This window comes from Gavia stellata, chromosome 8 (assembly GCF_030936135.1).
Source record: "Gavia stellata isolate bGavSte3 chromosome 8, bGavSte3.hap2, whole genome shotgun sequence".
In the NCBI taxonomy this organism is placed as follows: Eukaryota; Metazoa; Chordata; class Aves; order Gaviiformes; family Gaviidae; genus Gavia; species Gavia stellata.
Window position 1 is genome coordinate 3,196,889 of NC_082601.1, and position 12,745 is coordinate 3,209,633.

The 12,745-nt window shown below is 40.5% G+C and overlaps 1 protein-coding gene across 1 annotated transcript in view; it reads right to left on the reverse strand.

Annotated features, from left to right (window-relative positions):
* The window catches only part of EPC2 (enhancer of polycomb homolog 2), a 48,916-nt gene that overhangs the window by 24,356 nt on the left and 11,815 nt on the right, over positions 1–12,745 (reverse strand). The window contains exon 2 of the mRNA XM_059820290.1: positions 6,342–6,501. Coding sequence (XP_059676273.1) covers positions 6,342–6,501 — 160 coding nt within the window. The remainder of the gene's footprint in view (positions 1–6,341; positions 6,502–12,745) is intronic.

A 12,745-nucleotide genomic window follows, 5' to 3' on the forward strand; every position in this document is an offset into this window, starting at 1 on the left:
TAAACTGAAGTTCCAATATAATTTCAGTTGCCTACTTTTAAGTAGTTCAACAAACCTAGAGTCTTAAAATATTTAATGGGCTAAACTTCCCCCCCCCCCCCCCCCCCCCGCCATATAACTGTGTGACAAACTGAAAATGCTAGACCAATCCTGCAGGAATTGTTACTTTTTTTCCAAAACCAACTCAACTCTTGATGTAGAGCCTGAATATTCCTCCATACTCTCCAAATAGTAAGTTCCCGACTCTACAGCAAAGCTCATGTCTTTATTACAGATTGCGCTATTTACTTTCCATACTTACACAAAGTTTCTGGTCCTACTAAAAGCAGAAGGATGTTATCATTCAGGTAACATAGCAGAAACTAAATTTTACAAGTATAAGCAAATTGCATACAACAGCAAGAATTCTTAATATGAAACATTAATTGTACCTAATAAAACCTTGAAGAGGTGAAACATTAACTACAACACTCCAAATAATTCAGTCAACAAGTTACTGTATTAACAGCAGCGAAGGCTTATTGCAATATATTCTATTCTTATTAGAAAAATAGCACTATCTTATCTTTATGCTCTTAACTCATGGATGTATCTAAGCGCTAACTTCAAGAAAACCCCTGCTACTGAGCTTCCCAGTGTGCTCTGAGAGGACCTTAAAACAAAAACTTTGAAGACCAGGAGCAAAAGAAAAACCCTAACAAAATAATCTTTAAAGCAAACTATAGTATTTTCTTTCCCATGGTCTGAACAGTCAACAAAGAGGTGTTAAGTAGCACATTCTTTCCATGTCTCAGACTAGCCCAAGACCACTCTTCCTGTATTCCTATGCAATGAATTGGCTAAACCACTACCAGCATTTAATCTATTTGGCTATGCATGGAAACTCAGCCAGATACAGCTGGGAAGCGCGAAGCGGTCCCCTACCATTTTCAGCTGCAAACTGCTACCTCTCAGAAGAGACAGTGCTCGACTGTCTAACTCTGACAACACCACTTAGTCAGCAGGCTTCTCTGGCCTAACACACACACTGTAAACATACCATAAAAATTTATTTCCAGAAGAAGGTAATAATAATGGGCTATAACTATGTATTAAGTGGAATTATTAGTAATATTAATAACACAAGTTGCATGGCACTTGTCACTTGACACTGTCATTGGGCATGTGACCCACAGCAGTCCCTCTAACAATTAACAACTGTCTATTAGACTTAAATTACTGCTTACAACATTGGATCCTGCTTCTCCAGTGGCAGTCTGTAGGAATCAAAAGTTTTGAGATAAAAAACTTACCCAGATTTTTTTCAAGTCATAATTCTGTAAAACAGCATTAAAAACATCACCAGGCAAGACTATGCACGAGGGAAGAGAGAGACCGTTACAGTGCCTGGGGTGACTGCCACACGATCCTGTTCAAAGAGCCAGACAGCCAGTGACTAGCCAAATACCAATGAACTAGCTGCCAAATACCAGCACTGGACTCCGTGAAACCAGTCTGCTGCACACCACCTTCAGCTCCTGTAAGCATTGCTCCCACTTCTCCTGCGCGGTGCTAGCAGAGCCGCCTGGGAGCACTGCAGTGCTGGCACCGATAGTGCACCACATCAGCCATACGCTGAAACGGGCTGAATTGTCCCACCTGAGCTGTCACCCCCACACTCCCTAACTCCACTCCAAAGCTTCTCTCTCATACAGCACCGACCACTGTTCAAACGTGGACCAAGTACGTCTGACTCCACGTGTTATTCACCACAGCTTCAAAACACTTCACAGCTCTCCCAGCCAAGTGCAACCTTGGCAGCTCATACTTCTCCTGCTCCTGCAAAATGGTGCCCGATATTGCACTTCCCATTCTGCTACAATCTGTATGCTTTAGAGGTCATCAAATTAAACTGCCACTTTCACCAGAAAGGAAATTGCAAAAGTTTTCCCCGCCCCAAGGCCAACCCCAGAGCCTACAAAACTACTACAGTCCTAATGTACGCTGTGAAATCACATTCAAACGAAACTGCTGAAGGGAGGTGGCTAAAGTTTTCTAGACCAGATATTCCCATTGTTTTGGAAGAGCTCTCCTAACAATACAGCAGTTGTCTCTACTCCAAAAAACAGGTGTTCTCACAGATGACATGAGAATGCACAGAAATCCATTAAAGTCCAGAAAAGGCACTGCTTCTTTATCCTCAGACAGATGTTGACCTTACACCAAAAAAACCATCAACCTATTACCTGTCAGCAGATAATTCAGTAATCCCCTGTGAACAAAGCGTTGAGTCAATATTTCTAAACCAGAGTATCAGTAAGCAGGAGGATCCCTATGACAGAAGATGTGATGCTGTCCACATGTACACTGTAAGCAGTGCCAGTAAGCTTGCCTTCATTTCCACAATGAGGAAAGAAGAGTCACTGAAAGTTCTTGAACCGTGCACCTTGCTGAACCACCTTTCAGAACAAAATCAGACAGGCTCACGTGAGATTCAACTAGCAGGAGACGCTAAGACTAGCAAGAAGAAAAGGAAAAACTCAACCATTCCATAGACAAGCAACTTAAAAGACCAACCATCCTCAGGAATGCATGATGAATATTAGTGATAAGAAGACAAGGTCTCCATATGAAATAGAGAAGGCAGATGCACTGCCAGCATCTAAAGTGACCTTATGGTGCAGCAGTTAATCAACCCCAAGTTGGCTTGCCACAGCTCTGGGACACTCATGAAGTATCCTCCTTCCCTGAAGTTTGTCTATCACTGCTCTTTGAAGCATACTTTCAGTGACACCCTTAATCATCAGTTTTCTTCTTTTCCCAAGCACTGAGTGAACTCTGCTGGTTCCAGAAAAAGCCATTTTTTCATCCTGAAGTTGGCCTCTAGTCTGGCAGCTTGCTGGCTTCAAAAGCCATCACAAGACACAGGTGGTTTATGTGCTGTGTGATGTAACCATCCATCACCATGCTGTGTTCCTGCCCCTGCCACAGCAACAGATGCAACTGTTCATTCACGCCTGCAAGAATTACTGGAGAACTAGACTCAGCCACAGAAAGCACTGTACTTCAGATGACCTGCTCCTAGTTAGTGTTTTAAGAACCACTAATCTGCTAGTTCAAGTAGTTAGAAATGGATCATCTATATCTCTTCCTCCTGGTAATTCCTGGGAGATTCTTGCAATTCACTGATGAATCTAGTTTTCCTACTCCAAAACTTCTGCCTTTCTCCACGTTGCATGTTTCTACAGTGCACTGTTGGACAGCGCCCTGGTGATCCTCTCAGTAAAGTTTACCTCTTATGAATGCTCAGAACTTGTTGGCTTGCTAATTGCTGTTGCAAAACCAACATCTTAGTTTACATCCTCTGCCACTTTAACCACTCCCCATGGCAGTACCTGTCAGAGGGGTTTGCTTTCGTTTATTTGAGCTCCCCTAGGAACTGAGTTTTTACTAACTTACAGAAATGTAATTTGTTTTTAAGTTAAGTTACATTAAATTGGGTTTCACTTAACTAAATTAACTAATTTCATTTAGCTAACTAAATTAAGGCTGCGGTTCCAGAGTCATTTTAAGCTGACATAGGCATGAGTTACCACCGAAACAAGCGGTTCCACTTGCTTCCTTCCCTAGAAAGCCACGTTCCCACCACCTTGCTTGTGCCAACACCAGCAATCATGCACTGAGCCAAGACAGAAAACTCATAAATAGGGAGGTTCACCTAACCAAAAAAGGAAAGATAACTGCCAGATCACTTCCCTGAGTTAGCTCACCCATGAACACAACTGCCACCAGAAAGGCACTGGCAGTAAGAAAGGAGTGGGCAGTGTCGACCGTGATGGCAGCAGATACATCTGACCATGAGCAAATGGAGAACCACATCATGGTAATGACATCCCAAGTGGTAACAAAGCTGCAAAACACCACCTCAATGGCAAGTCTGCAGCACCCAACTGAACAGAATTTTTAGCACTCCCCATCTGCACCAAAATACCTCAGCTGGGGAGGTATCATGCAAATACCTGTTTTACACATCCAGCCTGCAGCCTGAACAGATCCTGCTATAGCATCCTCTAAAAATGTGGAACACACAACGAACAAAAAACTGCCAGCTCTCAATTATGTGAAATGCACACACTTCAGTTGTTTTGTTTTTTTAATTTAAAGAGTGACTAGAGTTGGTCCCACACAACTTAATGAAGATTAGTTCAACAATCTGGCTTCATTACTTACAATAGAACATTAGTTTGGTATCATTACCTTTAATATACACACATAGGTAAAATGCATATATATAATACAACATATATATTAGCAATACATATTTTTGCTCCATTCTTATTGTTTTTGTTAGGTACACTAATTTTCTTACACCCACTTAGCTTAATTCTAGCATAGGTACAAGTGTACTAACTTACTCTCTCTACTGCATTTAGTAACTTACAATGCATCTCCATGTTACTCAAACTACAAACGTTCTTGGAAAATTATTAAGCATACTGGAATAATTAGAATAGTTCAAGGCTTTTCTTTATATTCAGTTCAAAGTTAACTGAATTGGTGCTACCTAAGTCCAATAATGCCTGGAATCCCTGCTTATTCATGAATTTCATGCCTCACAAAGAACTTAACTTTTCTCTGCTTGGAACCACGGGTCTAAATAAAAGAATTATACTAGTAAAGTTAAAAATATTAAAAAGCTAGGCTACTAGATGAACTGCAACATTATTTAGGTTTACTCATAATTTTCTAGTAATAACCACCAGTAAGAATGGATTACAGAACGTGGCCTCTTGGCTTCTATCAGTTTACATAACTTCCCTGGCCAAAGTAAGTATTGTTGCTCTTTGTGCTTTTAGCATTAAAACAGAATTTCTAAGCAGTTTATGTAGCATAAAGCTGCCTTGTATCACACCTACTCCAACCAGAATATGTGGGAAAAATTATCTTGGAGCAGTATCTGATGTTTATCTTCAGCTCAAATACCTTCTGTAATTCTGTCCAGAAAGACTGTGAGTCTCAACAAGACAAAGAACATTTTGGCATAATATATTTAACACTTTTAGACACGTTTATTAACAATATTTATAGTGTTTCTGGCAACGTCTAACAAAAAAAAAGGAATAAAATACATTCCTCATTCAGCAGCTTCATTTCAGTTAACCCAACCAGCCCTGCTTGCAGGTTTGCTTCTTCTATTAAGGTGAGAAGTACTTAATTGCCTTTAGCTCATTTCTCATGTTACCAGTATGGACTCTACTGTATCACAGAGAATCCTGAGCATGTTATTTTCAAAAATCTCTCCTTTTGTAAACACACAGAAAAAATAGGAGACTTCACCATGTTGGTGAGAAATGATGCAAGGATCTTCAACATACAGCTGGGTTTGGGCTTAAGTTTCTTTGCCTAACTTCAATTTCAGCCGTGTTTATAGGCAGATGACACACAAACATAAAATGCTTTCTCTGCTCAAATCTACATGCAGATCAACAGCCTCTTGCTGAGGCAGCTGAAAAAAGTGTGTGAGGAACAGATTATCAACACACTCTGCCTGGCAAGATGGAAGTTCAATAAAATCAATACTGTCTCCACAAACCCCAAAACTAACAACTGGGGACCACATTCCTGTTCAAGGTGCTTTAGCATCCCCCTATCAATAGTCTTTCCGATGTGACTAACAACAAAAAACCACGAAGCTGTGATGAGAAGAGCTGTCTCTGCAGAGACCCAGAACTGAATTTGTGCTTCACCATAAGGACTGACAAGCCACTACGATAACTGAACCTAAAGGTTTTGCTGCGGAGATGACTCCTGGGAGAAGTCCAAGTCACAAAATAACCCCCTAGAACCACGTGCTGCAAAGGACAAACATGATTTGTGTGCCAAGGAACAAATGAAGTATAAACATGTGTCCCTTGTCAACAGAACATCAACCAAGAAAAGTGTTAAAATTAATCCAGAAACCGCTATAATTAACTACAAGTTCAGATAAATTACTTAGATCTTTCAAGACATAGGAAGCTAAACTCATGCAACAGAATACTTTATCTATCAACAATACTGGACGACCAACAGGCAGGGTAAGGCTTGCCAGCTACTGTACACGGACATACAGCATCAGCACTGAGCCCATAAACAAATACAGCAGGAAAACCCTCCTATTTACCTTCAACCTTAAATTCCTCCAGAACTTGAGAAGAGATACTGGAATTTACATATATAAATCCCCCTTGGATTTTTGAGTCCTCTCACTTTCTGAATATTGTAGGAACTTTGTCCTCAAGATTGTCTGAAGATTACTCAATTTAAATAAGGGGGGGCGGGGCACAACAGATGATGAACAAAACCAACATTTGTTAACTTACGTTGAATGTGAATGAACTGCTTTGGTTGCTTAAACTCTCCTTTATACAAGCGATTGTAATAGTTGACATTGCTCTCCGCTTCAGGGACTGGGATAACCATGCTCTCTTTCTTTTCTCTGAAAACTTGTTGTGCTGAGATAGCCCGTTGCAAATGATGTTCCTGCAAAGGGAAAACGTAAGTGTTTGTTTATTTACATATCAGTATATAGAAGTGCATACAAAGACAGTCATCCTTTTCCCCTGCTGTTGTCATAGTGTTCTACAGGACACCAGGATAAAAGGCTTGAGGCTTTACTGTATTTTAGAGGACAGCAAGATGCTTGCTTCCAGGTTAGAGACAGGAGAACATGTGTTCTCCATTATTTAGTACACCGTGGGGTTCCTAACTGATAGGAATCTTAGAGCTCCAGTGAATGTAAGGCAGCACTACAAACAGATGAAAAGAACCCTTTGGTCAGACAACTGCACACACCTTCTACCAGACTGGGAAAAAGTCAAACATTCAAACTACACAAAATAACCTTAGTAGAAAATCAGGGCTGGTATAAGCCAAACCCATCAAAACCTGTCAGAGAGAAAAATTATGCAACATCAGTTAACAGATGCATAGTAAGTCCTTTAAAGTATTATAAGCAACAGATCCAAATCAAAAGACTAGCTAATTTCATCATTCCTGTCTACCCAGCAATTCTTACCGGCTTGCCTTCTTTAGAAGTTCAGCTAGTTAAGAGCAACAGAAAGAGCAGTCTTCACAGAGTAACATTTGAAAAGCACAGACTCCCTAAACAGGTATCACTTCGTTTTATTCTTACAGGACAGGAGTCACAAATTCTACAGCATCAGTTCAAGTGAAATGAAAATCACAATGAATGTATTAGTTTACAAAGATTTTTCCCCCACATGATTTTATTAGTTAACTCAGTGAAACCCATCTACTGCTGCAAGTCAGCACTAACCTGGAACTTTTCTCTTAAGAGATTTTTCAGGAGTACTCCTGTTAAACTTTGGCAAAGATAACCAGTACAACTGCAGTATTCTGATTCATGCTACTGTCTCTATATCATTTCAGCGCAGTCTGCGGAACACCTGATATTAACTGACCAGCGACAAGAGGAGCCTGTCTGGCAGACTGTCAGATGAGGGGATGATTTTGAATGCTACCCCTCTCCCTGTCTCCCTCCTTGAGCCAGAGGCTGACAGCTGTGCAGTGTATGTGTATGCTTCAGACCCTCCAGTGCAGCCTACTCATTTAAAGCATTAAAAAATGTCTCATGCTAAGACTCCAAATGGCTAAGTTGGCACATGCTGCCTTCTGCGTGTCCAGCAAAGAGGAAGAGTGGTAGCCTTCACCAGGATTGAGATCTTAAATCACCACAGCCATTTACTTGGGAAAGTTAAGTCATGAGTTCTCCATCTGTGCAAGTCAAACATAAACCAAGCAAACTGCAGACTCCTAGCAGATTAACTACTAGTCTCTAGCAGAACCAGGAGCCTGAAAGTTTTGTTCTCCTTTCACTGTTCCCCCCTACTGCAGAGTTCTTGCCTCCAGCTTCCAACATTTGAGGGGAGGGAGGATGACACAGCAGAATATCAACTTGAAATTGAAGCTCAGCTCTGTCATAGACCTCTGCAACCTTACCTTGCCTATTCCAGGGGCTCCAGGTTATCCTCTAGCCATTCCCACACACCTGGCTGCTGGAAAGAGTACTTGTTCTGAACAGGAAAAAAAAAAAAAAAAAAGACTTTGCTACTCTATCTCCTCTTTCAGTTTTCTGGGGTAACCCTCCCCACGATTAACACCAGTGACTACCCTGCCTCACAACAGGCCAGGCATCAACCGGCCAGCATTTCAATAACTCGACTGCAATGCAGTCTGGCAGACATGGCGGTCTTGCACGCAGAGATTCTGTGCCACACACTTGGTAAATTCTCTCAAGAACAGGGTTTCTTCCTCTTTAATTCTACAGAACAATATTTTAGAAAGGGTAGTGAACGAAAGCAAATCTTTAAAAATATGTAAATTACATTTAATAAATTACACCCTCTTAAATATTAAGATCTTGCAGAAATGCAAATAATGCAATTTCTGCAAAATTAGAATATAACAAATCAGGGACTGGAAGAACAGCTTGGGGAATCTCCTGTACCAGATGAAGCAACATTAAATCAAACTATCAGGCTCCCAAGTGAATGCTATTAGAATTAAGACAAGCATGCAATCAAATATCTGGTATGATCTGCTTCAGTTACTACACACTGAGTAAATCTGTCACTCCACCATTAAAATGTGTCTTGGAGAGCTTCACAGCACTGAGTAGGTAATTCAGCTAAAATAAAATCTGTTTCATTACTGTGTTGCTTTCAACTGATGTGCCTAGAGTTGTCCCCTAACAGTTAACACCACAGTACACAGGAGTACCACAGAAATGTTGTTAGGAAGGACTTTTAGAGGTTATCTGTCCAACTCCCCCTTGAAGATTATTATCTCCAACACTAGATAGGTCAGCCATGACTTGAAGAAGTCTTGAAAACCTCCAGTTCCCACAGCCCCTCTAAGTCACCTGTTTCAGTGACATACTAACCCTCTTTTGCCAGAAGTAACACGAGCAGTTCCCTCACCCTCTTCTCAGAGTAGCTACAGTCTAAGCTTTCAGCCACTCTGGCAGCCCACTGACAGATCATCTCCCAGTTTCTCAACATCTTTGAGAAATCTGGGGAAAGCAGAGTAACAGGAAAGAGCATTCCAAGAGCAACCTCACCACTGACAAGTCGAGGAGCATCATAGCTTCCCCATCTGGTAGCCACACTCCTCCTAAGGTAGCCCAGTCCACAACATGCCTTAGTCACACAGTGTGCACGCACCACTGGCCCATCGCCTGGTCCTTTCTTTCCATCCATGCTGCTCCTCAGCCAGGCAGTTCCCTGCCCGTATCGACGCACAGCGTTACTGTTCTGCCCCAGGTACAGAAGTTGTGCACTTCTAACACAACTTCACAACATTTCAGCTGGGCCAGTCCTCAAGTTTCTCAGCATCCACAAAGATGGACGCTCCACTGTTGGCAAGCCAACCACTCCTCCTAATGTAGGATCATCCACAAATCTGCTGAGGATGCATTCTGTACACAGCCAACCAACTGATGCTGTCCAACTTAGAGTTCCCCACCACACCCCCAAAATAAAACAAACCCAAACACTCTTCTACAATGGGATTAAATAACTTGTAGAGAAGCCACACTAGTCCACAGTGGCCTAAGTAATGAATGGGTAAATAAGGTTTAATTTTCAGAAAAAGTAGTGAAGTAGGACACACAGCAACCAAAATTCAAAACACCTTTTGGCTCTACAGCCCATTAAATGGTGCAGATGAGTAATTCAGACTCTCAGGTTTTGTAACACTGCTAGTGAGCGTACAAAGAGTTCCCAAGGAAAATCTGACAATAGGTGTTAGTACTCACTTTACTATAAAAAGCCTTGAAGCATAACACAGCTTTCAAACAGAAAAGTCTTAACACTATTACTGTCACTCAAACGGTAGAGCTTCAAGAGACAGACAAGCGATGTAACTTTTAAAATTAAGGAAAAAACCGAATTCTTTCTGCTGAACATGAAGTTAAGGAAAATAAAAATTTTAACTCCTGAAGCTGTTCTAACAAACTCTGAAGACTTTAATATAAAAGTTGGCCTAATTAAATGGCTTTATTAAACCTGAAAAGGCATTTTTAAAGATAGATTTTGTAACTGGTATATCAATACACCTTTTTGTCTATTTTCACCTTTTCTTACGGTTTTGAAAGGCATACACCATATTTTAACTTGTGCTTCATTCTGAAGTAGGGGAGATAAAAAGATCTCATGCAAAATAACTGAACATTAGAGGAACAGTGATGATAGCAAACAGAACATGCTGCCATGGGAATAAAAAGGAGTACCCGTCAGAGAGTTATTAACCACTAATTCCTTAAAAAGCACATCCAAACCTTTCTCACTAGTATGACTAAAAAATTTCAAACAAATACAGCTTAGATGGTCCCATTTCTTCAGCTAACAGTATAACAGAATTAGAGGTATCTAAATGTTTAGTATATGTAATACTGCAGCTTTAGCATATTTACACGTTAAAATGAAGTTGTTCCCCAAGTGAAAGATTTATCTCCCTAGATGCACTTTAGCCATGCAGGTACCTCCACTGTACAATCACCATACTGACAACAGTTTACAGCAAATTGCTCAAGTCACTGGCTTTATATAATCCAGAATGTTTTCCTTGGTGTGGACAGCCTGGCCTGCCAGCATGAATCCACTCATTCCATGTGGAGTGGCACAGAAGAGCACCCTGCACCTAGCAGTCTCACACCCCCACCTTCCAAGCTCCCATCCAAACGACTTGACAGCCATTCACAACCAGGCTGACAGAGAGAACAAGCATCAGCTTTAGTCCAGAACGAGACTTGAAATCACGCCTCTGAACTCTTACTGAGACAGTGCTATCCTTGCTTTCATTCTTCCTCAGACGGGAAAACCAGAAAATCCTGCAACACTGGTGCCTAAAAATACTTTGCTTTGGTTGCACATGTTCAGAACCAGGCTCACAGTCCAAATCAGAGCAAGGTACCGTCACTATGTCCTTTCATCCCTGAAATACCACAGGTTTCACGTTCTCTCTGAACTGTCTATCTGGGAGTTTCGTTGCTATGAAAAAAAAGCTCAACAATAGTACTAAGTCAACATGTAATATTCTCCTAAAGATTATTTTTGTTAAGCTTTAAGGGAAACAGCGATCGATACTGAACATAGTTCTAATGGGTAAAAACAATATTTACCAATATACTTCCTTTTATTCCGCTGCTGCAAAACAGAGCACTTGGATCCTACAGACCAGTTTGTTTTTTAACTTATCCTTTAAGTTCCCTGTAGCCATCCCCCATAGTACTTTCTCTCAAATAGAGTTTCTCATACTTTAAACGTGCTAGTTTTCTGGATGAGCGTGGTTGGAGATGCCTATGGTTGAATACCATCTTCACACTGAAAAGCTAATCTGTCTTAATTATGAAGCTGCAATGAGCCATTCCATATTGGATACAGACACCCTAGAAGACGATCCTTTAGGACTAAATGTATCTGTTCCCTTCTTCTTTCCTTAAAACTGTACCATACAAGCAATGCTACAACTCTTCAAAAGGTTACTTTACCACTTTCATTCACTTACTAATATTTACATTTACCCTGTGAGGCAGAAAGTAATGAAACATATTACAGTTTACTGTGACACTATTTAAGAAAAGAATTTCCTCTTTGCCAGTCCTTTCACAACAGAGCTTCAGGCCAGACAATTTACATTAGATATTTGCAACACTGTAGACTTTAATGAAAGAAGTATCTTGACATGTTACCAAGACTTAAGGGAAACAAAACATAACATACCACAGATTAGCTGTTAAAATCAACTCCCTTAACAAGATAGATGGCTTTAACTCCATAGCACTCCATTGTAAGTATGATGCAAGAGAAAAGTGAATTTATGAACAGCTTCACCTACTCAAAATAAGCTATTTCTAGGCCAACCTAGAGTCAGCCTTCCAATCCACCTGCAATCAAGACCAGAATTAAAGCAAAGAAAACAAGGAAAACTTAAAGCCCAGAGATCCTATTTGCTTAACGTTATATTCAAATTAGGAATTACAAATTAATTGACATTTTTATATTTAACACGGAGATTCAGAAACAAAAAGTAGAGAATTTTAATCTGAAATGTGCAGACTCATCTTGCAACGTCTCAACCACAGCTAGTAACACCTGTTGACAACACTTACAGAAAAGTGTTACAAAGCTCAAAAGCTACTTTGATCAAAAGTTTCTCCCCCCTTCTAAAGCCACAGCCCTATCTACTCCCTCTTTGCACCCCCCTTCCTCCCCCCCCCCATTTTTTCATAAAAGATTTCTGTTTTTTTAATAAAGATTTCCAAGACAACTGGGTAAACTCAAGGACCATATTTTGTTTTCTTCTGTGGTTAACCCTTTCAATCCTTAACTGCCAGAAAAAACATGGCCAATGCATATTTATCCTGCTTATTGCAGAAAGAGCTTGATATTTTCTATCAGGAAGGATTCATTTGTCTCCACAACACCAACGGGACAAACCTCTTCTTAAGCTGTCAGTAGCTTACTGTCAAAGCTTTTTTTTTTTTATTTATTTATTTTAAAGAGAGAGATTCCTGGACATGTCAACTTAGTATGAACAAAATGATGACCAATTATCAGAAGTATGATTGACTTCTTGCTCTAATGTTATCATAACTGAAAGTGGATCTAAGCAGCTGAAAGGCTTAAGAGGGAAAAAAAAGGGGGGGGTGGGGGGGAGAAGATACCCACAGAGCTGCTTTCCTTTCTTTCCCTCCCTCTGCCCT